Source organism: Pangasianodon hypophthalmus, chromosome 2, assembly GCF_027358585.1.
Source record: "Pangasianodon hypophthalmus isolate fPanHyp1 chromosome 2, fPanHyp1.pri, whole genome shotgun sequence".
Taxonomy (NCBI): Eukaryota; Metazoa; Chordata; class Actinopteri; order Siluriformes; family Pangasiidae; genus Pangasianodon; species Pangasianodon hypophthalmus.
The window spans coordinates 26,219,123-26,245,504 of record NC_069711.1 but is presented as its reverse complement, the minus strand read 5'-3'; the positions used below and the strand labels follow the sequence as shown (position 1 = coordinate 26,245,504).

Sequence of the window (26,382 nt, the reverse complement as noted above, 5' to 3'; positions counted from 1 at the left end):
TTTCTGCTTTATATGTGGGTTAGTGCCTGTGTTATTTGTTTCTCACAAATGGGATCACCCCAGTATTTTTGATCTTCTTCTGACACTTTAAAAAATTGATTTTCTCTGTAAATTGATACCAGAGAAAAATTCAAGTTTATCTATTGTGCTGTTTTTGTCAGATGTATATAATTATTAATTTATATTAATATTTATATATAAAAAGATGAAAAAAAAAAAAAAACACAATTAATGCCCAGCTTCCCTCCTGCATCCCTAACTGCTGGTATTGTGTTGTTTTGTCACTGATTTAGCTGTCTTGTTAGGTATTTACTGGGTTTGTCACCATACCCGGTCGTTGATTATTATAATAATAGGTAATAGCACACCCTATTTTTTTTTAAATGTCCTTTACATTACTTAATATTCTGTAATGTTGTTATTAGACCTTCATCCTGTTGATTGACAAATACTAAACAATTTCCCAGATAGAAGAGAAATCTGATCCAATGGTGATGGCAAGTGTGTTGTGGGCCAAAAGTGACCCAATATTAAGCAACAGTTTGGATGAGATGGATGAGCTCACTGGACTTATTTCACAAAATTACAGACTAAGTGGTAAGTGTGTTCCAGCTTTGGGCCATTACTCAACTTGCTATCAGGGTTGATATCTTCCAAGGATCATTCATGCAGTCATATTTAGTAACCACTTTACCCTGGTCAGGGTTAATTAACTAATTTTTTTTTTTTAAAACCAGAAGTCAGATAGAGACTTATAATTCCGATGTCAAAGCCACACACTACACAGTCATTAACACCACATGCAGGGGTATTTTGGGGATTACTGTTATTTTATGTTTGCAAATTCAAAAAGACCCTGTGATCTCATGCTATGGGCTGTGATCTAAAGCCTCATCGAATACTTTTAACAAATTACAGCACAGTCAAGGTGAAGCATGTTTAAAACATTTGTAGTTCACACATTTTGCTTCACACTTAGAGGTGTATATTCATTTCTATGTTAAAAAAAGACATTTTGTGAACTATTTAAGTCAAACGGAACATTCAAAAATCTGTCATTTAATGCATGTTATTTGTTGTGGAAAAATGTGATCAGCGCTAGAAATTTATAATCAAAATGTAAAAAAACAAAACAAAAACAAAGCAAAAAAAAAAAAAACACCTAGGAGAAAATCTGGGCAAACTGATTCTACTATATAAATACTCAATTTATAAACCATAATCATTATTAATTTCTTGAGTCACTGTCCTGCCTTAGAATCTACAACATATAAACACACAGGTATCATTTCACATCCACCATTCACAGAGGACCCGTATTCACAAAGGATCTCTGAGCTGCAGTCACATATACCAGGGACCAGATAGTTATCAATGCACATCAAATGTACCTCAATCTATTGATAAGGACACTATGGAGACAGTCCATGCAAAGAAAAGCATTTTAAGATGAACGTAAAAGGTCTGAATCCCATTGGCCTTCACAGTTTTTTTTAATAATCCAGAGATATAATTGTGGTGGGTGTGGACTTGGTGTCTCATGTACGTCGTGTCTTGGGTCGTTTGGCTGTGCGCTTGGCATCCTCCACGGCCTGTCCATCATTGCTAGTCTGTGCTAGGCTGCGGACGCCCTGAATGCGGCTGAGCAGCTGCAGGAAGAGTGGGATCACCTGCAGACCACAGAGTGCATACCATTACTCCATCAACCATGATTTTGAAGGGATTTATTATTTTTAAACTAATAATTTATGCAGAAATAAAAAAAAAAAAGGTTTTCTATACCTTATAACATATTTGTATGTAAGAAAGCAGTGTTGTTAGTGTAGCTTGCTATAGCCCAACATATATAAATGTTACTAATAACAGTAAGAGGTGGGTTTGACCCCACTGCTACAGATAATGGCAGGTTTCATGAATAATACTGACAGTGAATGGCTGACACAGTAGCAGGCTTCATATATATATAAAAATAATATATATATAAAAATATATATGTAAAAATAAAAAATAAAAAAAAGTGTTGCGGATTTCATACACGAAAACGGTCATCTAAACACCCAGGCCAAATATTTTCAGCAAAGTAGCCTCAGAGTAGCCTGTATTTATAATTAATGACAGGATTTGTATTTTTATGTACATTAATTGGAGTATCAATTTATGCAGCAGACTACACAGTAGTGTATCCATGGCTTTGTACAAAGGTGAGTCAAATTAGAATAGAATTTTTTTTCTAAAGGAATCCAGACACTCATTAAATGGTGAAACACTTGCATTCAATAAAATGGAGATTATGCAGAAAAATAATAGATACACTTTTGTGTAGTTTTGTTATTTTTTGTAATAAGATATTGTGCAATGGGTTTTCATTTTTGTATTTCCACGAAAGACCTCCACATCAGTCTCGATATTCAATCACTGCTGATCTGTAGCAATGGTTGAATGGTTAATAGCAATCTGATGTCTCATTTATCAAATTGCACAGAGAAAGTGCTAATTCTGTGTGTAAGAAACACCAGTACACACTGCAAAATTGACATTTCTCAAAAATGCCTTTGCACAGCTGTATGCAACAGATGGTAAATGTTACACATTCTAAACTGCCATATATAGTAAATGTAATGTTTTGTGACATGAGAGATATAAATACATATAAGACATGGAATGGAGGCTGGTGGTGGTATGAGATTGGAGGGCTAAAAATTAATATCCATCAATAGCTTGACAATGAAACTATAAGAGTTGGCCAATACATTATCTCCACAGGTCTTATTAATATTGATAATAATAATACTAATACTACTAATAATAATAATAATAACAACAACAACTTCTGTAAGTCGTTCTGGATAGGTCTGGGCATTTGATAAAAGCTGTAAATATAGGCAGATAGGGAGTTGCATCAGTGACTGATACATTTAGTGTTTCAAGTCCATAATGCTCCGCTGGCTTCATGGTGTGTTTCCTCCAAATAAAAAGCACAGTAAACAGAAAAAAATCTAATCTAATCAAAAACCCCATAAAACTTATAGTTCAGTCATCTGCCTTTTGTGTAACTTGTACTTTGATTAGAAAATGTGTACTTAGTCTATATACTTTTAGTTTCTCCTACAAATCCTTAACATGACTGCTGATGATGTAGACCGGACATGTCACTGAAATGGGCTAGAATACATTAGCCCATTTGGAGATCAGATCTAGGGGTGTGTCACTCTGTGTAATCATCTGACATGACTGCCACTGATAGGCTGCATGAATCTACAGCACTGGGCTCAGTACAGTTAGCCCAAGCCTTGCTTCATTTCATTCTGTATGTTTTTCCTCATGACCACTGGTGGTGCTGTTGCACTGTATCACAATAAAACAAAACACTGCTATTTAAAATATTTGTTATTCGCAAAATAAGATGAGTGGACACTAAAAACGAAACCATGTATTGATTCTTTTATCTTTGAAAGACAGGGTGGGACTGCTAGCCCAGTGATACGAGCGGCCCCATGTCATTTTTTTGGCTCAGAGGTGGTTGAGAAATGATTTTGTGGAAATATGCCCATTGCAAAAGCCCTAGAGCAGAAAGGACCCAAGTGTGCATGGGGTTGCTATTGCTGCATTTTGCTGCTAACAAAAATCAACTATAATAATTGCACTGGGTAAATGAAATTGAATGATCACTGAGCCAATCATCACACTCAGCAAAGAGGTGACTGTGGTCCTTAAAAACCTTCAAGCAAGGCAGTTAGCCATTGTTTGACTCAGTCTGATGATATTTGCAGTAAATCATTGCTGCATGACTGCAGTTTTCATGTGGACAGTTAGTGGAGAGTTGTAATATTATTTTAGCTTTCTTATATTAAAAGTGTATCTTTTAACGTTGCATGTAAATGAGGTCAGTGTGTTCTTCTGCTTTATAACTGATTCAGCTGTGCGTGTAATAAAGGATTGTAAGTATACCTTGCTTGTACAATTAAACACATCAATCCATTACATCTAAATAAATATTGCTATAATTATGTTTGTATAAAAGAGGGGTTTTGGTATAATTTGCTATGCCCAATCTACTATTGATACATCACAATCTCCTCAAAATCAGGTACAAAAAGTCATTTGATGCAAACTATTCTAAAAGAACAGTAACATTAATAATTACCCTTTCATGATTATACACCACCAGTAAGAGCAGCAAAGTTAGAGGCAGTGCTATGTACGATCCCTGAGCAACCTCTTGATCTGGAAGTTTTCGCTGTGAAGAGTAAATGGAAACATCATTTACAAATTACTGACAAATCTGCAAAAGACTAGCTTCCTATCCATAGACCATTTTGTGTGTACATACAGTAGGGTTGAAAGTGAGCGTCACATGTTTATGGTAGCCGGAGGATGTGAAGGAGACCTGAGGAAGTTTAAAGTCATACTGGGAGCGAGGGAGAGTGGTGTCCAACATTAAAACATAACTCTGCAGTAAGAAAACAAATACGATTAGTGTTGAATAATGAAATGTTAAGCATAAATCATACGCAGTCATAAGAGGGGGAAACAGATTTACCTCTCCATCACGTGGGAGAGGGGAGAAGTGGAAGAAAAGCGATTGGCCCAGTGGTACACTTTGGAAGGGACTGTCAAGGTTGTCACTCTTGTAGAGCTTCACCTGGGAATGAACAGAAGTGTATTACCAATTCCAAAACAAGCAAATGGTTATAATATTCTTAGTAGGAATATTCTTACCAAGAGAGTTGGGAGATGCTCAGATGAAGTTACAATATTGCCACTCAGGTCAAACTGATTAATTTGTCTGAAGGCGATGATGTTGACCCCATCTATGTCACTGCTACCCACCTACAACATAAATAAAGACACTTGACATTTATAAATGTTTGAAATAAAAAAAAAAATTAAAATAAAAACTAATAATTGCATTCTTCTACCTCTATGGTTTTGTGCTGAGGAAGTGCTCTCTCTATGTGGTCATTGCCTTCTCCACTCAGCTGAATGACATAAGTGCACCCAGGCTAGGGGGAAAAAACAAATAAGACAAACAATACAAAAAGCAATCAATACAAAATGAATTATTACAACTGTAGTGCTTAAATACAATACATTGGCATGCTAGTAGCTAGATAATCTTATCCACATGAGCAGGAAGAGCACAGATGGGATCCCTAAATTAAACACATTTAGACTTTCTAGGATGGTTACAAGGCTTAATCTGCAAGCTGCAAATAGCAGCAGGACCTCTGTAGCTGTCAGATATTCCCATGTATTAATAGCTTTTTTCCAAACTAATAATCAGCATCATATTGTGCAAATCCATATATTCTCCACATTCACTACAGAAAGCGAGTGCAAACAGATGTTAACAATATACTGGAAGACCTTTAAAGCATTTTCAACCACCTTTAACCATCTACTTTTTTTTTTAAACACTATTTTTTTCTTTTTAACTGTCAAACATACACTATATGGCCAAAGGTTTGTATACACCTGACCATCACACCCATAAGTTCTTGATGAAAATCCCATTCCAGATTTAGTCCCCCTGTGCTGTTATAATAACTTCCACTCTTGTAGGAAGACTTTCTGCTAGATATTGGAACGTGGCTGTGGAGATTTGAACATTCAGCCACAGGAGCATTAGTGAGGTCTGGCACTGATGTCAGGCAAGAAGGCCTGGTGCCCAGTTGGTGTTCCAAGTCATGGGGTCAGGGCTCTCTGCAAGTCACTCAAGTTCTTCCACACCAACCTTGGCAAACCATGTCTTTATGGACCTTGCTTTATGCACTGGGGCATTGTCATGCTCAAACAGGTTTGGGCCCCTTAGTTCCAGTGACGGAAAATTGAAATGCTACAGCATACAAATACATCTTGCGTACAGTGCACTTCCGACTTTGTGACATCAGTTTGGGGAAGGCCCATATATGGGCGTAATAGGCAGGCTTCTTCAAACATTTGGCCATATAGTGTAACTTTAAGCAGGGGTCAAAACATGAAGTACCTATACTCTACACTGATGCACTTTGGAACTTGTTTCAGTGTAGAGGAACAGAAGAGGGAATGCAAAGTCCTCACAAACGAGCAGACAAAACCCATTAGGAAGAAAGTCAGTTAGAGGGAACAACAAAAGGTTAATCCACGAGAGTTCTGAGAGTTAATGAGCACCACTTTTTGCAGCTACAGTCCCCGTCTGAATGTATTGGAATGGCAAGGCAAATTCTTTTTTTTTTTGCTATACACAGAAGACATTTGGGTTTGAGATCAAAAGAGGAATATGAGACGACAGATCAGCTTAATTTGTTGTTAAAAAGGATAAACCAATGTGAAGGGAAGACCAAGCCATGAAGCTGGGAAAAGAGGGAAAATCAGTCAGAGCCATTTCACAAGCATTGGGCATAGCCAATACAACAATTTGGAATGTCCTGAAAAACAAAGCAACTGTGTGCACTAACAACCAGACATCAAACAGATCGGCCAAGGAATACAACAGCAGTTGATGACAAACATTGTGAAAGCTGTGAAGAAAATCCCAAAAGCAACAGTTAGTGGCATCACCAACAACCTCCTCAGGGCAGGAGTGAAGGTATGACAATACACCATTTGAAGAAGACTTTGAGAGCAGAAATATAGAGGCCATGGTACAAGATGCAGACCACTCATTAGCAGTAAGAATCAGAAGCCAAGTCTGTAATTCACAAAGAAATACAGAAATGAGCCACAAAAGTTCTAGAACAAAGATTAACCACTTGCAAAGTTATCGAAAGGCCAAAGTGTGGAGAAAGAAAGGATCTGCTCATGATCCGAAAACAAATGAGCTCGTCGGTCAAGCACGGTGAAGGTAGTGTCATGGCTTGGGCTTGCATGGCTGCTTCTGGAACCGGCTCATTAATCTTTATTGATGATGTAACTCATGATGGTAGCAGCAGAATGAATTCAGAAGTCTACAGAAGCATTCTGTCCATCCAATCTAACTGGGAGGAACTTCATCATGCAGCAAGACAATTACTCAAAACACACTGCCAACACAACAATCGGACTTCATCAGATTTTGATTTTGTAGCGGCCAATTAATCACCAGATCTTAACCCAACTGGTATTTACTTTAAGTCTACCTGTTCCTATACTTTTGCTCACCTAAAAATTGGGTGGTCTGCCAACAAGGGTGCCATGTTCTAAGCTGTTTAACACATCTACATGTAAATATCAGGAAATGAAAGCTGAATTGCTGATCTATCATCTCATATTCATCTTTTGATCTCAAACATAAATGTCTTCAGTGTATAGCAAAGACAAAAGAACTGGCCTTGCCTTTCCAATAATTTTAAAGGGGACTGCATATTTATCAACCGTGCATGTGCATAGTTTTGTGCATAAACTGTGCATACACACATTTCTAAGAATAGAATGAGATTTATCAAGTTATTCTTGTGCATTAGGATGTGAATATATTTAGAACTATTCTTGACTATGCATATGCGGAAACCCCTACTTGTAGAAAGGTGTAAGCGAGGGTAGGCTGATCATGGGAAGCTCATATCCCACATATTGTCAATCATATTAGCATAAAGTCTTACCAGCAGTCCTCGAAGCCGGAACCGGCCTGCTTCATCCGTCACTGTGTCCTCACTGTATATGCTGCACTCACCCTGGCCCACTGCCTCTACAGCCACCCCCTGCTCAGCATCGCCACCCAGAGACTGCACTGTGCCATAGCAACTACGGACCAAAAATAAATAAATAAATAAATAAATAAATAAACAGTGCAATGGTCACAACATATCAGGCTCAAAATTTTACCAATCACCACAACAATGTTCCAAAATTAGATACCACTGAATTCTGAATGCCCCTCTATCAGTTCAGCGATCATTATTTACTGATAATTTTACAATGAATATACATTCAATAAAAAAGCATATTTCATATTGTTTAAATTAAAAACAATAATTATTGTTTGCTTAATGAGTTATACTGTGAGGTCCAAAAGTCTTAGAACACTATGAAAATGTTTCTATTTTGCATTCTTTTCTAATTTAATAGAAACTGTTTAATTACGATTGATATTCTATGATATATGGCAAAAAGTGGAAGACATTTAAAAATTCATATCTGGAATTTCTGTAAAGGTGCTTTAAAAGTGCTATACAAATAAAAATTGAAAGTATGAACAAAACACTTTAACCATTTACTGACTACCTTTTCTTTTGAACTGTCGTAAACATAAAAGTTTGTGGACACCTGACCATCATACCCATATGTGCTGAACATCCCATTCCAGATTGAGTCCCCCCTTTGCTGTTACAATAACCTCCACTCTTCTAGGAAGGCTTTCCACTAGATAATTTGAAGCATGGCTGTGGGGATTTGCGTTCCAAATCATCCCAAAAGTGTTCAGTGATATTGAGGTCAGGGCTGTGTGCAGGCCACTCGAGTTCTTCCACAGGGGCACTGTCATGCTGGAATATTTGGACGCTTTGTGGCAACAGTTTGTGGCAGGCCCACATATGGGTGTGATGGTAAGATGTCCACAAACTTACAAACTTAAATTATAGCATATTACCTTAAAAATATTTACATGTATTTTAGAATGTCTTAGTGTTTGCTATATCCCCCTTTTATTTTAATGGCAGCATGCACTCGAGCTGGCATGATCCTTCTTAGATCAAATCCATCAGAATAATGTCTGGACACATGCTTTCATGGAGGGGATAATATTCAAGAAAAATCAGAGCTTCTATACAAAGCAGTTAAGGTCAATAGCACAAATTTGCTTCAAATTAAATAGTGACCTAGAAATAGTGCATAATCTTGAATATGTAATATAATATTTAATATTCAAGATATTGAACATTTCCCTTTCTTTGTTTTAAAATGTTCAAAATTTAACTGTTTATTCCCAGTTTTAAATGAAAAAAAAAGTTCAATATGATGTCAGACTTTGGACCACACTGTACACCTCCACACTCGCATGATGTACCTATATGCAGTTTTGAAGCCAGTGATGGGAATACGGAGGCTCTGGCCTTCCTCTACTGTGATCATCTGAGCGGAGGGCTCAAAGCGAAACTCCTTCATCATGGGTTTGAAGTAGTACTGGCCAGGACTCTGTGGGGGGAGGTTTTGGGTGCACTTAATATCAGAAAAAAACACTGTTTTATAAGATTAATTATTTTAACCTTTATATAATAGCAACTACTAAGTAGTCTTTACACGTTCACTACGATGGGACTATGAGCAGAATATCAGTACTGCAGAAGTTCACTTGAGCAATACTCAATACTAAACAACTATGAGTAAAATGGACCTACAAAACAAAAGGATTTTCTTTTACTAGTAAATTCTGTATCTCTAGTAAATTCTGTATTATTGGACAGCGATATAGGTCAGCTCATTATCATGAATTATTTCACGTTGGTGGTTGTTTACCAGGTTGTTAAAGGTCAGGAGTCCTGTGTCCTGTGTGAGCAGATTGGAACGGAAGTTTCCACCACTGAGAGAGAGAAGCACTCCAGAGAGAGGTAGGCCATCCTCTGCCTTAATCTGTTAAGAAAAACAGACTGATGAAGAGCAGCAACAAGCATTCTGAATTACTAATCTTTCCTCCAAACACTAGTCTTTACTACAGATTCTGGGATTGATGAATGTGATAGCCGCTATCCTACTACCAGAGCATTCTCTGTGCTTGGATTTCTGCAATTTTTAACACACATATGGCATAAAGTTTGTTTAAATTTTTATACTTGCCATATTTCTCACCAATGAATGAATGAATGAGTTTTACGTGTACATTTTCATCTCTACGTGCCCCTCAGCCCAATTCTTTTTTTTTTTTGCTTTTATTTGTTTAATTATGTGCAGTGTGAAACTGAAGAAAACCAGACTAAAAGGTATGCTCTGATTTTGCTCAGCAAATGGACCAATAGGTGTGAACGTGCCCTAATATATAGAATATTTTCAGTAAAGATTTTTTTTAGAATATGTATGTATGTATGTATGTATGCACATATGCATGTATACATAGGTGAGTCCATGTGAAATCACCAGAGGGTTATTGACTAACCACCTCAGATGCTTCATAGTATCTGGAAATAATGCCACTCTTCCCAGTCAATAGTGTGCAAAATTGCAGACTTGTATCCGCATTAGGTTATGAGAGATACAGATGCTTTAAAGAAGGGGCATGGCCCTAATTTTTCAGTAAAAACGAGTGCTACAGAAAAAATGTTACACAGTTCACTACTCTTGAAAAAGTCATTACTTTTGAACTATTCATACTAGCTGCATGAAATTTTCAGGGATTGTTGTCTTGTAAAATAGAAGGTTCGCAGCTATGCTCTCTTTTATTCTACTATCAGGTAAATGTTTATTTTAAAATATATAGGCTTCAAGGTTCCAGGATTTGATCCTCAGAAAATAAACATTATTCCAATGCAAAGTAATGAAATAAAAAATAATCTTACACAAAGTTAGAGGGAGTGGAAAATTGTCCCGCTTCCCTCCAAAGAGCTCAAACTTTCTGATTTATGAGGAGTTAAACATGAAAAAAATCATTTGGCTTTTTTTAAAATTTTTATTATAAATAAAAATTATAAATATTTTTTATTTACCTCAAAAGTGACACCTGCCAGTGCAAAGGCTTTAAAGTCTTCTGATTTGCCCTCCACTGGAGTCAATACAAAGCCCTCTTTACTGGCACTAATATCATACTGCAAGTCACTGTGCAGAGGTCCGACACTGAGAAAAGGAACATTAAAAGTCATGACCTAAATGCATGTTTAATATCCTGAGTCCTGAGGAAGGGGTGGTGTGTTAAATACTAATAATCATATTTATGATTGTAGAATGTTTTAACCACCAGTGGACCTCATTTATCAATCCTAAAGTTGTATGTGTAAATGTTTGTGTAAACCAAATCAAACAAATTTTTTTTGCCGGATTTACAAAGGCTTCGAAAATGCTGATTTTCTTCATATTATCCATAAACTACAGGGCTCTTGCACTTCATAGCTGATTTGCATTTAGTGAGGCTCACAAGACGCCTTAAATGTAAAGAAGGTGCAGAATGACTTTTTTCCCCCTCTTTTGGCTGCTCCCGTTCAGGGTCGCCACTGCAGATCACCTGTCTGCATATTTTGAGTCTGGCAGTAGTTTTACGTTGGATGCCCTTCCTGACGCAACCCTCCCCACCTTCCGGGCTTGGGACCGGCACTGAGAGCTGGCACATGCAGCCCTCCAGCGGCTGGGGTTGGTTCCCTGACCAGGAATCGAACCCAGACTGTGGCAGTGAGAGCGCAGCATGCTAGCCACTAGTCCACCAGGAACCCAGAAAGTGCAAAATGACTACTAACTACTTTTGACTACGTCTATGATAATAAAAAAAATATTATTATGTTCTTACAAATTATATGATTTGAAGCCTATCAGTGGAGGTTTACATTAGTTAGTTTTCTTATGCATACATCTTACCGAATTTATGGAGTTTTCATGAATACCAAATTTCTGTGTAAATTCTCATATAAATGATTTAACAATAAATCCACTTGTATGCATCTTGATAAATGAGGCCCAGTGAGTGGTTTAATGTTATAAAAACTTGTTCAAGAAACACGAAAGCAACACTAATGGATTCATACTGAAACAGAATTGTACCTCCTCAAGGTTACCTCAGTTCAAAGACATGACTAAATGAGTGTTTTGGTATAGCTTTAAAGCAATGCATGGCTTATCTACATATAGCTTGTATGTGACTTGAGCATATTTTCCAACAGCTGGTCAGCAGTCTAAATGTATTAAAATTATGGGTTGGACCTCTTCTTCTTCTCAAGACCATGTGCATTTTTTCCCTTTTATCATACTTACTTTTCTTCTTGCAAGCATAAAAACCAACTCTTTTGTTGGTAGAATTTTACAAATAAATTTGACAAAGGCATTTTTCCTCTTTTTTTTGGCCCAAGCAGGATTTCTTACACAGGCGATTAACTCAAGACTGGAAATGACGAGAATGTATTAGGGAATTACAAAGAAATGTGCAGTTATCATGAGGTACTTGTTATTTTGGACTTATCACTTTTCTCATTTTTAAACAATCACAGTTTTTTGACATGCTGAAAAAGGGAAGATTACTGCCTCTTTGAGGATTAAATCTTTCTTAGGAGAATTTTATAGTAGTAAGTAAAACTTTTAAATATTTGAAAAATATATACATTTTAAAATAAAATTTCAAATACTTCGGAAGACTTATCGGGTCAAGTGTGCTATATTTGAGTTGTGAGTAGAACCATGTCAATAATGAAGCAAATGTTAATACAAAATAAACTTGTTAACATTTAGTACCTGTAGGTTCCACTTATGTCAGTGAGAACAGTGATAAGAGGCTCTGAAGCTCCAGACTTCCTAATGGAAATCTCCACACCCTCCAGCTCCGGAGTCACCTGCCCCTGCAAGAAGAGACCTGCTCGCCCCGTGATCTCCACCATCTGACCTGGACAGCTCTCTGGCAAAGCAAACAATGAAGGAAGGAGCCTTCAATAATTTTATAGCAATAAAATTACAAACATGTTTTAAAAAATACACAATAAACCTTCTCAATTATTAGGAATATGAACAATATTTATGGAAACCAACACATCAGTTATAACCTCTTCACATGCCTGGGGAAATTCTACGTATTACAGGTGTGAATGCAAATATGAGATGAAGGTCATGTGACAAGGACTAACGTCCACTGTTTCAGATTTATAAATACAAGTTATTTTACTTAAACCTTCCATTAACTGTAATTTACTTTATTACTCTCAGTTCAAAATCACCTGTAATGATCTCTTAAATACAGGTGATTTTTAAATATGACATCAGACATGTTAATTTTAGTAACATTGTAAAACAGGTCTTTACAAATGTAGTGCTTGGACACTAACCTCCTGTGATTGTAGCTTCCACTTCAGGTGGGTAAAAAAGAAGTTCTTTGGATGATGGCGTGACTGTGATCTTTTCTCCAGCTCTAAAAAACAGATGGGAAGACATAGTACCAGATGCATGGTATTCTGCAAGGATATCTGCTTAGCGGAAAATGTTACTGTGGAATTGAATATAATGATATCTACGTATAACTTGATAAGTATTCTACGTATAACTGAAGATTATATTAACACTCATACATAAACTTTATATAAATATTTGTTTTGCAAAAGTGGACATGGCTGAAATTGCCCATTGTGTGATTGGTCATTCCAGCCATCATGGTTACAAGGAACAAGCACTCCTAAAAGTATAATGGCTAAAACCACTGATAGTGTATATTACATGGTTAGCATGCATTTACACTCACTCTAATCTGCCTAAGAATGGAAGCACTTTTGAACTAAAATAAAGTGGGTTCATATATATTTGCAACCCTGTTTCCACATAGAGTTTTTCATTGTCATTTTATCCTTGAGATGAAATGAACAGAGCACCCAGTTGACCATGTGTGCTGAGTGTCTCAATCAGATGATATAGCTGTGTACTACTTAATAAATCTGTAATTTAAAAAAAGGATAGGCTCATGATTGATCTGTTATTTCTTTATAAACTCTGAATGAGCAATCGGTTAAAGCAGAACACATTTCCTATTGTATAAGATCATGAGCACTAGGGTTGGGCAATATTGCAAAAATAAATAAATAAATATTTTTTAAAAGCTGCACTAATGGGCACACATATTTTCTGCCACAGAGCTTCTACCTTTCACTGTACTTAATAGCCTCTGCACTTCCAAATATCACCCATTAAGGATACTTTTGTACTTTGCTCTTAAACTTAGGGATAAGATACAAGTAGTAATTTTTTCTGACTTCTGATTAATGATGAGCATTACACATACGAGCTCTGGTTCCAGAATCATAATAAAGCCAAAAAAAAAAAAAAACCCCCAAAAAGTTCCACTAAGAATAAATTCTCACCGTGCCCAGTAGGAGAACTCATAGTGGAATGGCCCATGGAGCTCCTCTGGTTTCTCCTTCACAGGTGGTCCCATGTCCTCTCCTCCTCGCTCTTCCCGCTCTTTCTTGCGAGCTGCGATTTCCAGTAGCTGCTGCTCATGCCGTTGTTCCTCAGCTGAGCGCAGAGGACCCAGCACCAGAGCAGGCTCGCTCTCGATGGATGACCTGAGATTGGGTCAGAGGTGTGTTTGATTTAAAAAGGGATAGGAGCACTTTAAAACGATAAATCACATTTTTTCCCCCTCACTCACTTTATAGTAACTGTGACATCCAGCAATTTGTCTGTGGTGATAAGTCCAGTCATGTGATGCCTGACAGCAGTCAGGGTTAAGATACTGGGGGCAGATCTGGACAAAAAAAAATTCCCAGGGACAGATATCAAGACTGATGGTAGAAAATTCAGTGCACATAGAGAAATTTAAATGGTGGGGCCAGATTGCTGGCACGGTTTGCTGCATTCTGTAAACTTTTTTGTAAAGTTTAAAACAAACATACTGTTCCCTCCCTAGTCCTTGATGAGCCCAACTTAAATTCTTTATGGATGTGATGTCGCTTGCATGAACACATTCACATATGCCTGTGGACTCTGACTATCTATTCCATTTATGTTGAATGTTTATGAGTACTTTTACTATTTGACAATCATTGATAAGAAGGCTGCTTTATCAGGGTACAAATAGATTATACACCATGAATTAGCACAAGTTATTACATCAGTAATGGTAGTATTTACATTTACCTATTTACCAGCTCTGAAATAGCTAATGATGCTAAAGAACCATAAACCTCTCGCTTCTGTAGTATTAGCCTACCTTCAGGGTTGTGAATTTTCAGGGAGAGAGTGGCTGAAAGATTTGTAAACTAATTTCTAGCTATCTATCTAGCTAAAGTTAGCAGGGTAGATGCTATATAACTTACCTTAGCTGCACTGTCTGACTTTATGAATATGATTAGCTACTTATGCAAATTACATTTAGCTAGCAAGTCCTAGCATGTCTAAAAACTGATACGAAAGCACAGCTGTTGGTCTTGTGTAAAGGCTTTTGATAATCATTCGGCTTCCAAGTAGTTCTTGGAAGAATCTTGTGAAAAATGTATTACCTGTCAAGCTGACAATATTACATTTCCCTGCTGTTAGGTAACAGTACATTTGTTAAATTTATTAAAGTAAAATTTGTTAAATTTGTTAAAGTAAATCAAATCATTTCGTGAAGCATTCCTTATGATACTACACATGTTGCCAGCAGAGTGTGGTGTGTCTCATTTCACATGTGAAGTGGTAAATTAACCAGCACACCAATCATTTCCATATTAATCCTATAGACCAGTAAGAAAACAACCTGTGTAACAGTAAGCAATTCAAAAAGTTAAACTGTAAAATGTACTACAACCAGTTTTGGTATATACATACGTGCTGTAAGTGTAATAATCCTGTTCAAACTGATGGCAGGAACGTGGAGTCACTTTGTACACACCTACAAGGAGCAATGGAGCAATGTCAGCAGTTACATAAAACAAGAGATCATTTTACACAGCTAAAGAAAACAATCACCACAGAAACCTGGTTTAGATAGGCAGAAGCGATTGACTCCTTTCGAGAGATTGTAGACACCAACGTTCTCAGGTGTGCTGCCATCTTGGAAGAATTCCTTAAGGATGAAACAAACACACACATTTTACATTTACGGCATTTGGCAGGCACCCTTATCCAGAGTGACTTACATTTAGCTAATTTATACCAAGCACACACACAATACATAATATTCACAGTCTCTGTTGCTTAAGGAGGATATGAAAATGAATTCTAACACACTTATCATTACCGATTTCTAACAGTAAATGTCAAAAATGCTCTCACCAGTGTGATGGCATGGGACAGGGAGCAGCGCAGCATGTAGCCTGTCTGTCTGAACTCCACTCCCTCCACGTCCGAGTCCAGCACCTCCACTTCGACCGACTTGTGCTTCCAGCACCACTCCTCATGAGTAATGGACACTGATAGACAAAGCACTTTTATGATAAACCAGCATCAGCTCTTACATCATGTAGCCAGAAGAGTTTTCAGACTGTTTCAATGAGGTAAACTCTAATACATTTACTATGCATGTTTGCTCCTAAGGTATTTCCAGTGGCACCATTTTTTTAAATGTAAAGCTGTCATAACAAAACTCAGACTTCTTGTCTTCAAAAAAGTAAACAAACAAAAATATATACAAAATCATCAATAAATTATTTGTCACTACCAGATCCTTTGGAACAACAATTTGAGAAAACAGATTTCTGTAACTTTCCCTCATGTGCATCATTATCTTGTTGATACAGAATGTGTTTACACCAGAAAGCCACTTGAAGCTTATTGTAGTTTGTATGTTTACAATTACTTTCTTATTGGAAGGACAGGAAATATTTGCTCTTATTATGCGAATAGCATCTGTATTGTGTGTGTGGCTGGTTGAGCTAGCTAGCTAGCTATCGGATTAACTTTCTTGTTTGGCAAACGCATCACAGAGCTCAGTATTCACATATATATACTACAACATGGAGTATGGTTCGTCAATAGTGTTTTGAATGACGTCTACCGCCAACCGGGCATGTTCTACAAACAGCTACGCCACTTCATGTGCTTATGAATATTCGTTTTTAAACGGCTGATATTGTGATGTGTGGGTTTGTCACTTGAACAAAAACATGCCTGCAATGCATCCCTTGTGAATGTTTATACCATAACATTAGAGCAGCCCCAACCAGAAATACAACACACCAGAAATACGTACACACTTGCTGGCAAAAAAAACAAAAAACAAAAAAAAACAGAAGTAAATCTGCTAACACAGTTTAATGCTGATGCTGACATAATGACGACCATTATAATTTTCTGTGGCTTTAATCTTACCTTTGTATTTCCCAGGCAGGACTTTACTGAAGGAAAAGCTGAGTACTTCGCTACTGCTGGAGAGCTGAATGTTCTGCCTCTCACCCAGTCTGCTTATGGGCTGGAGCGTTACTATCAGATCACCACATGCAGCTGAGGGATCCATCAAGAAGGGGGAAAATATATATAATACAATTACTCATTAAAGCTGAAAAACCACACTTGCAGCTGCTTCTCATCCATGTCTTCTGTTTTTGCTTTATCATTTATTTTCATCAAATTTATCTTTTTTGATTGACTGTGAGAGTGCACGTCAGTGCTCTCAGAGCTCAAGTGCTTACATGCAGCAGTTTCTTTGCATGCTCACTTCACTGCTTCATGCTAGTGAATACCTGTGTGTGCACACAATCCATGGCACATTGCACTCAGTTTGAAAGACCACGTTTACTGTTACTGATTCAAGATACCATGAACATTAAGCAATTTTTCTCCTCTTATTTTCCCAAATAAAGGTTAAAATGTCTTTTAAATCTCTTGTAGCATACCTCTAAGTGCACAACAAATCTAACTTAATACAAGCAAAATGCAATATAAGCAAAAAATAATAACCGTATATATTTAAAAAAAAAAAAAAAAAAAAAAAAAAACCACACACACACACACACACACACACACACACACACACACACACACACACACACACACACACACACAATACAGGACTTACCCAAACATGAGACAGTCCCAGAGACAACGGCTATGAATTGAGTGAAGAGCAGGTCATTAATTGGGCGGTCAATCAGGGAGATATTGAGAGTGTGAGGCTGCAAAGCGAGTCCAGCCTTCACCTCAGCCTCCGGTAAAGTCACCTATGTAGGGCACATAATGAAAAACAAAATTAGCAAGAGAATGTATAATTACATTTCAGATTCAATTTTAGCCCCTTGTTTGGATGTAGGAGGGTTGAGCAGCTTCTACATTATATGAGAGACAGAACTGGAAGCTGTAAGGTACAACTGTACAGTACACAGTGAAACGTTGTTTTCCATCACTGTGTACTGTACTAGCTGTGACTTGACTAATGCCTACATTTGAAAGCTATAATACCTGTACACTGTAGTCTCCTGGTTTGGCTTGGAAGCAGAACACTCCCTGCTGGTTGCTCTCAATCGTGCGGATCACTGCCTGGTCACGTCCCTGGCCTGAAAGCATGACTTTATAGCGCCCTAGATGTTTTATACCCTCTGGTAGATGAGCAATGGAGATTTGACCACACATGCTGAATCTGAGAATAATAAAGAAGGACCATATTTATAGCCTCACCACCCCATGCAGTATACTCATACTCAAATACTCAAATTCAAAATGATTAAATCAACATTAGCATTATGCCTAGTTAGTACCACATTGTGTTCTTCGTAACTTGACTTTATGACCTCATATTCTTTTTCGCTAGAATCTGAGATCTTAAGACTATTTTTATTTTAATCAAATTAAAGTAGTATACATTTCTGTTTCTGTCCCCTGATGCTTGCTATGATAAGATTACAACTCCTGAAGCCCTGCTCCCTTTAATAATGTACTATATATAGTGAGCTGACTTATTTCAATCATATACCTGGGAGATGAAAAGTTTGATACTACTAATCAATATTCCCTGAAATTCAACCCATCCAGGCCTCACCCTGCTGTGATAATGTCTGGCAACTGAGGGGTGCTGGGTGCAATCTTCACTGTGATCGGCTCGAAAAACATGAGTTCCTTATGAGTGCTGATGGTGTAGGTACCAGTGGTCATATTCTCCAATCGGAATGAACCATCCTCTTTAGTTAGCACTGTGGAAAACAACAAAGGACGCAAGTGAGATTTTTTCAAAGCATATGTAATACTGCTGAGAAAAGCATACAGGTCAAGGTTACAAAAGTTGCTATCCATAACTCTGGATACAAGTGTTTTACTTACTCACAGTCATATTGTATGTACAGTACTGTGCAAAAGTCTTGCCCCCCCCCCCCCTTTTTTTCCTTTTCTTTTCTAAGTACAAACTTTGTTATAGATTTTTATTTTATGACTTCTACATTATTGATTCACTACGAAAACATTTTAGATTTCCAAACATTAGTTTTCCAGCACAAAATTAAATGTTACAGAAAAATGTTTGTATGTCAGTAAAGAAAGCAGCATATTACATAAGAGATCACTTTTCAGACAAAAAACATAATGAAGGCTGCTGGGTTTTGCTGCAAAAATAAGAAGCAAGTACAACAGTCTCCAGAAGAACTGTAGCTGGATCTGCAAGATGCTCAGTAACACTTACAGCTCATTTCCTTATAAAACTGCACAAATTGTACCTGAGACTACTATTTTTTTTTTTTTTTAAGTGAAGGATCGTTACACCAAATATTGACTTTGTTTTATTTATTACTGTTTACTGCTCTTTATAGTATTTTTTTAAATGTAGAAACATTTACTTTCATTATTTTCGAAGGCATCTTTGCTCTACAGCATTTCTTTGCATGTGCCTAAGACTTTTGCACAGTACTGTATGTGGTTACCTCACCTTTGACTCGCAGATTAAAATGCATTTTTGTCTATTATCATCTACCCATTTATTAATTTTTTTTTAATCCAATCAAGTTTCTTCCTCTAGTGGTTCTCCTCCTCATGTGTCTAGCTTTGACCACCCTCCCTCTGGACTCCCCCTAAATCATACCACAGCGACCTCCTTTTCTCCGCACAGGAGACGCAGACTGAACTGAAAGCTTTTGACAGAGCAATACGCTGACTGTTGTAAACACACTGCATTGCTACCTCTGCTGCCACATACATGTGTAACTTTATCATACACAACAGCTTTCCAACACACAGAAGAACATAGCATTGCTGACCAGAACTAAACGAAAACAACTACGCTGCACACTGCCAAGCTAGTTTGAGTTTTCTGCCTCAGCATTAGTGCTACAACTCTTGCTTTCAGCTTATGAAAAAAAGGTGATAAACACTGACAAAGTAAGAGATTTTACCAAAAAGTCATTCTCAGAAACAAGAGAAGAACAAGTAGTGGATCTGATATTTTTTTTTAGATAGTTTTTGTTTTTTGTTATAAACACAGGGATGTTAAAAGACATTTTTGTACAAAAATTTCAAAGTTTTCCTTTAATTTTCAGCACTGGTTTGTGCGTTTTTAAAAAGTTGATTGATAATGTGATAAAGTGAAACAGTAATAGTTTAAGACTAGATTATCATGCCGTGAAAATTTCAAACCATAACCCCTCTTGTCTTAATAAGGTATTATTAGTGCACATGTACAAATGAGTTGGCACCCATGGTTTCCAGCTTAGTCTCCATGGATTGGCCAAAACATCTGCTAGAGTTCTAACATATCAGGACGAATGTGAGGTGAATATCATGACTGAAAGGATCTAAAAGCTTTTCCAGTGATATGGAAGAAGTCTTAACTTACATTAGTTGACCATTTTGAATTGAAATGTGACTTCTTTTATATAAAATTACTATAATTACCTTTAATCTGGTTGTTAAGGGTGACAACTGCACCTGCCACTCCCTCACCATCAGGGCTGTTCAAAACTCTTCCCATTACCGAGAAGCCCATCACTCGGAAAACTGGCTACAAAAAAGATAAGGAGGAAAAAGGAAAGAAAAGAAAATGTGTGATCAACACCTTTTAACATATGTTTCTTTTCTACTACATTGATGCTGTTGATATGCCCAATATTATTTTGAGTGCTATGCTGTTACTGATAGCAACTACCTCATACAGCATAATATTGACCAGTTAGATTCATTAATGTCCATTTCAGCTTATAGGGAAGTTATAGGGAAGCTGTTATAGAAGAAGGGATCAACATTAGCCTTACCTCTAATTTCAAAGTGTTGTGCTCGACTCTGAAATCAAGCCGGGATGGAGCAACGTCAAAAGTGATCCGTTCACCTCTGTAATATGGCACCTGGGATTACAAACAGATTCGATTATACCATGATGCTACTTCTACAGTATTTTGTGTCTCAGCAAAGATTCAAGGGAAACGGATGATCATACCACTGTGTATTCACCACTAGGCAAGCACGGAAATGAGAAGGTGCCATCCTCACGTGACTGTGCACTACACAGATACACAAGTGACGAATCATCTGACAAAGCACCATCTACAGGAGTGGAGCTACAGCCACTGATCTGCAGAAAACACAACACTCTCTGATCATAATGGAGCTGGCTGCAAGAGAAATCACAGGTTTACATTAAGGTGCATGTTTTAATACATTTTGTTATGCCTCCGGTGTTAACATTACGTTTTTGGGTTGTCTGTCCATCCATCCATTTACCCGAGATTCCCATTAGTGTAATATCTTGAAAGCAAACAGCTGAATGTTTGTAGGATTTTTAAGAAATTATTATTGTAACCAGAACTGATTAGATTTTGGAATTGAGCTAGACAGATCAAGGTCACTGCAAGGTCAAATGTCTAGAATAGTTTTTCTTCAGTAATGTCCTTCCTGTTTGTCACACAGAGATTGCTTAGAGATTACTTACATGTTCAGAAACTCAAGGGCATTTTCTGCTTATTTATGAATTTGCCAAAGATCTGTCTGGACATCAGTTTGTGTGTCATATGATCAACATAATCTAAGCCTGATAATAAAGAAAGTGTTGTTCTTATCCATAGAAACTTGTATAATTGTTGACATGTTGATGTTTTATTTCGTATTTACAGAAGGAGTCTCCAGTGCCAGTGCTTTGTACCAGTCAGAGGTAAATCTGTTCTTTAGGTTTTCTGCCACACAGTACACAGGACTTTGCACGTTCCATTTCCTTGGTATTTTTTTAAAATGTCATAATTATTTTTATTTTTACTGTCTTATTAGCTTCAAGAGAAAATTCGGGAATGACTGTTTAAACCTGCTATACTGTAACAGCCACTAATTTGTCCTGTGGACATTAAAAGTACAACATGTTATTCTTTATTTTATCTTTAATTGTTGGCAAAGTGCGGTGGCGTTTGCATTGGGTCACACCACACCACTACCTTAGCTGATTATTTTATATCAGCATGCCCCCCCATTGTGTTTTATATCTTATGTCCCAAAAGCAAGCAGATAGATAGGATAGGATAGATAAAAAGTGCCCTTGATGAGGTTCTGACCACTGAAAACTCTCACCTCTTGCATCATAGTGGCAGAGTAGAGAAGAAATGTAACCTCCTTCATGGGTTCACCATCGCTTTGCACCTCACCAGAGACATCATAGCCTTTAACCACTAGTGGAGCTGCAGCCTGGGCGTTGGCATTTGACACAACTACAGAGGTTGAGGTCTGTAGGGGTAATAAAAACTAATGAGTCTATTACACACATTTGTGAGATGAAAACATTTTGAGACCTGTTAAACACAAGATTGGCTCTCTAACCCCTGAGACAGGAGGCTATGATTTTAAGCATTTGGCCTGTATATAGTCAAGTTTGTAAAAATACTCAAAATAAACCCAAGTTAATCACTTAACATAACAAAATGGTTAAAAAATATGAAAACTTAAAAACAAAGACATATCTACATATCTAGTAAAGTGATCCCCCACAGTATTTGGGGATGATGCCTGCTAATTAGCACAAATTGTTAGCTAAGCTATGAGAATACATTACAGAGTTGCGACAGTTTACCCGTTCCAGGGTCCATGATGCATGAGACGCTGTGATTTCGTAATTTCCAGGAAGTACTTTCGAAAAAGTGTACCTGCAGAACAAATATAATCAGTCAATCATGTAATATGATTTACTTGACATGGATTACATGCAAGAAAACATGGATTATATTATTCAGTACAGGAATATACTGAGTACAGGGTCATAATATTTCAAAATAATCTTTTGAATTTCCATACTTTCCAGCTCTGGACACAAGTGCCTTTAAAATCTATATTTTTCTAGACTTACCAGACCAGCACGAGAGCCTTGATAGTATGAGTTCTGCTGCATTTCCAATACAAGTAATCATATGAATGACATTACAAAAAGAGAATATCAACTCACTGTCCTTCCGCCTCAGTGAACACCACCTGAAGTATCTGATCCTCTCCAGCATTCTTCAGGCTGACCTCCACTCCTGCTGGGCCTTGCTGATGACCTTTACTCAGAACCTGGAGGAAAGACAGAACTCTTAAACTGAATAAAACAAGACGTATTCAAGAAAAAAACTGCAGGCAAGAATATTTTTCTTACTGTTCCTAAGACAGAGAATCCAGTAAAGAAGAAATTAATGTCCTGCTCTTTGGTGCATATGTCATTGAGGCCATCCACATGGATATCCACAGTGGTCGGCTCTGGAATCAAGCGCAGAGCAAAGGATGCAAAGTGTCAATAGTTAAAACCTCTTATCGGAAATAACACTGTATTTACTTCATTGGACACCGTTTTAAAACCTGGCATGTTGTACTCATATCATTAGATTTGTGAACTTGTGTCTAAACATTTCACCCCAGCAGCTACAACATACTCATGTACTAATGAACTAGTTCTGTTTGAAGGGAACACATGAACCATATATTTAATAGGTTTCAAACTTATCAATAAAAGTAAGTTGTTTTGATGGTGTTTATTTTATTTCATGAATTGGGACTATACCACCACAGAATGACAAGCAACACAGCGACATGCTATATAGTTCTCATGATTCTTTAATGCAGGGAATGGTATGTAGGGAGCAACATTAAACAGCATATGTTACAGTATATCTATGGTGAGAGTTCAGAGCTGTTGATGAAAAATCATCCCTTACCAAAGCTCCATCCCAGAGGTGGTTCTATTTTCAGGACAAAATCACCCTGTAAGAGGAAACAACCACTATTAAAACATTACTTGTTTTATTTATTGTGCTGCAATAAGTTCTTACAACCATTACATGGCAAAGGTGGTTGTAGAGCGTGGGTGTAAAACTCAAATTCTACCTGAGCCACATCAGTATAGACTCTGAAAGTTGAATAGGATACACACACATGCTAACTGAAACGTTTATTAGGAACAGTATACTAATACTGGGTAGGGCTTCCCTTTGCTCTCAAAACAGCCTCAATTCTTCATTCAAAACATTTCTTTGAGATTCTGGTCCATGTTGATATGATTGCATCACGCAACTCCTGCAGATTTTTCAGGTGCACTTTCATGCTGCGAATTTCCCGTTCTACCACATCCCAAAGGTGTTCTATTGGATTCAGATCCGGTGACTAGAAAGGCCACTGAAACTGAACTCATTGTCATGTTCATAAAACCAGTTTGAGGTGACTTTTTGTGACATTACATGTGTGACACGGTGCATTATCAAGCTGGAAGTAGCCCTAGTAGATGGTAAACTGTGGCCATGAAGGGACACACATCAGGAACATCTGTACACCTGTGATGCTTTTGCTTTGTGCACAGGGGCAGTGTCATGCTGGAATATGTTTTGGGCCTCTTAGTTCCAGTGAAGATAAACTAATGCTGTAGCATACAAAGACACCCTATGCAGCTGTGTGCTTCTAACTTTGTGGAAGAACCACATACTGGTGTGATGGTCAGGTGTCCACAAAATGTTTGGCCATATAGTGTATAAGCCGAATGAACGCTGGGTATTTACAGTGCCTGTGAAATGTCAGGTAAAACCACAACAATGATGGAAAAATTGTGAATTCTGTGAAAATGCTGAGGCTGAGAGATCCAACACTGTGAATGCTGGAATGCCCCTTTAAGTAACAGAAGCATCATACTTTACATTTTTAAAATTGTGAGTGCTAAACCTCCCTTAAAATAAAAAAGTGTCTTTACAGTAAATAAGGAAGGAAGGCTCAAAGATCAAGGACACAGAAGGAGCCCTTGGAATGTCCCTGTCTGCTAAAAGAGACCAGCAGTAATTTTACATACAAGTGATCCACCTGCTCACTTTACACTGCTTTAACATTCCAGGTATGAAGTTACACATGTGTTGTTTACAATCTACATAAGTAAGAGAGAACACAGCCATACCTTGTCATAGAGCGGGATCATGAAATAGCCATTAATGGGAGCACAGTCTGTCTGATACTTCAGGGAGCCTTGCTTTGTGTACAGCCTTATCTGGAGAATAAAAGCAAAAACCATCAGAGCTCCATGACTCTATCAAACACTGACTTTCTGACTGCATGTGGGAGTAATTATTAGTAATTATTAATAGTATTAATTATTAATATTGCCATATTAACATTACAACACAGTTTTCTGGGTCGTTGGTATTGTCGTGGAATCAGTAAGTGGCTGTAACAACTGACTTATTTTCCCCATTAAACACTTTTTTGTTTTAATTGAACTCCTGATATGACTACACTGCTTTGTTGCCGTTGTTTCTCTGGTGTTTCGTAAGAACTAGTCCATTAGAACAAACTATTATTCTTTAAAAACCACTATCAGTCCTAGCTAATAGTGTAACCCTGACACTGCTTGGTGTACTGCTAAAAAGCAAATGTTTGCAATAATGCATTTAAAACAAACAAATCTAACTAGAGATTGTGTGGCCTGGTTGCCTGGGCGCATGTAAAAGCCCAAACAGGTGGAGCAGAAATCCGATAAACCAAGCACCTGTGTCCGGAAATGAATCTAGCTGGAGAGCAGGCTAGCCGAGCGGCTAATCAGCTGCGGCTATCTCTCTATAAAAACCAAAATCTCAGTCTCACCTCGACGAGGGAATAATCGATTTCTACATCTGACTTGACAAACCCACCGCAGCCAACTAAAATGTCATCGGCGCAACTGACAGACGCTACATGCAGCGAGAAAATGATAAATACTAAGATCTTCAACATCTTAAGCCCCGCCATGATTCGGTGTCTGTGCAGAGTAGCAGGCGGTGCAGCACGTGGCTCCTCCAGGCAGAGCCAATCATAACACACAGACCTGGTTTTTACACCAATAAAAATCGCCCTCCGTCCAGCTGGGCTGCTCTCATTCGCTTCATTGGCTCATACAGAATAGGAAACGGAAAACGATCACGCAAGGGGGCGGGAATTAGCTGATAAGGTACAATACAGACAGTGAGTAAAGCTACTGCAATGGCTGTTTTCAGTTTTTCACTAATTACACTAATAGGTCGCTGGAGTATATTACTATAAAAATATTAAATTGTACTGTCACAAGCTGTAATAGGCCTATACAGTAAAAATGGATTACTGTAATATATAACCATATTATTGCTGTTAATTTGTTAATTTTTATGAAAAAAGTTCATTCAAATAAATTCATATTTTAAAATATATTTTATTGGTATCTTTTTATATACACGCTGTATATATATATATATATATATATATATATATATATATATATATATATATATATTTTTTTTTTTCCATATATAGTACAATAGTAATAGTTACTAATAACGAGCATAACAAAAAACAGATGAATTCATGTAATGCCACATTAAACACATACTGAATACACATTTAACTTATTGGTTAACCATATGTAATAGTAAATATAACAGTCCATTAAAATATTATAAAATAATATAAACATTCCAGCAGCATTAC

General features: G+C 37.3%; 1 protein-coding gene across 1 annotated transcript; it reads right to left on the bottom strand.

The window, feature by feature from the left end:
* Window positions 1–809: 809 nt before the first annotated feature.
* Window positions 810–25,710, bottom strand: nomo (nodal modulator). The gene is made up of 31 exons (XM_026933495.3): window positions 25,528–25,710; window positions 24,845–24,934; window positions 23,625–23,670; window positions 23,069–23,169; window positions 22,880–22,986; window positions 22,511–22,583; window positions 22,015–22,167; window positions 20,897–21,031; window positions 20,715–20,804; window positions 20,359–20,464; window positions 18,521–18,671; window positions 17,944–18,121; window positions 17,564–17,705; window positions 16,858–16,989; window positions 15,823–15,959; window positions 15,526–15,613; window positions 15,376–15,439; window positions 14,216–14,311; window positions 13,926–14,129; window positions 12,903–12,985; window positions 12,319–12,478; window positions 10,593–10,719; window positions 9,412–9,525; window positions 8,963–9,090; window positions 7,560–7,701; window positions 4,920–5,003; window positions 4,720–4,830; window positions 4,541–4,642; window positions 4,331–4,450; window positions 4,145–4,237; window positions 810–1,670 (listed from the first exon to the last, which is right to left on the bottom strand). Exons 1-31 carry the CDS (start codon window positions 25,669–25,671, stop codon window positions 1,539–1,541), a joined length of 3,633 nt encoding a protein of 1,210 aa, XP_026789296.3. The 5' UTR covers window positions 25,672–25,710; the 3' UTR covers window positions 810–1,538.
* Window positions 25,711–26,382: the final 672 nt, after the last annotated feature.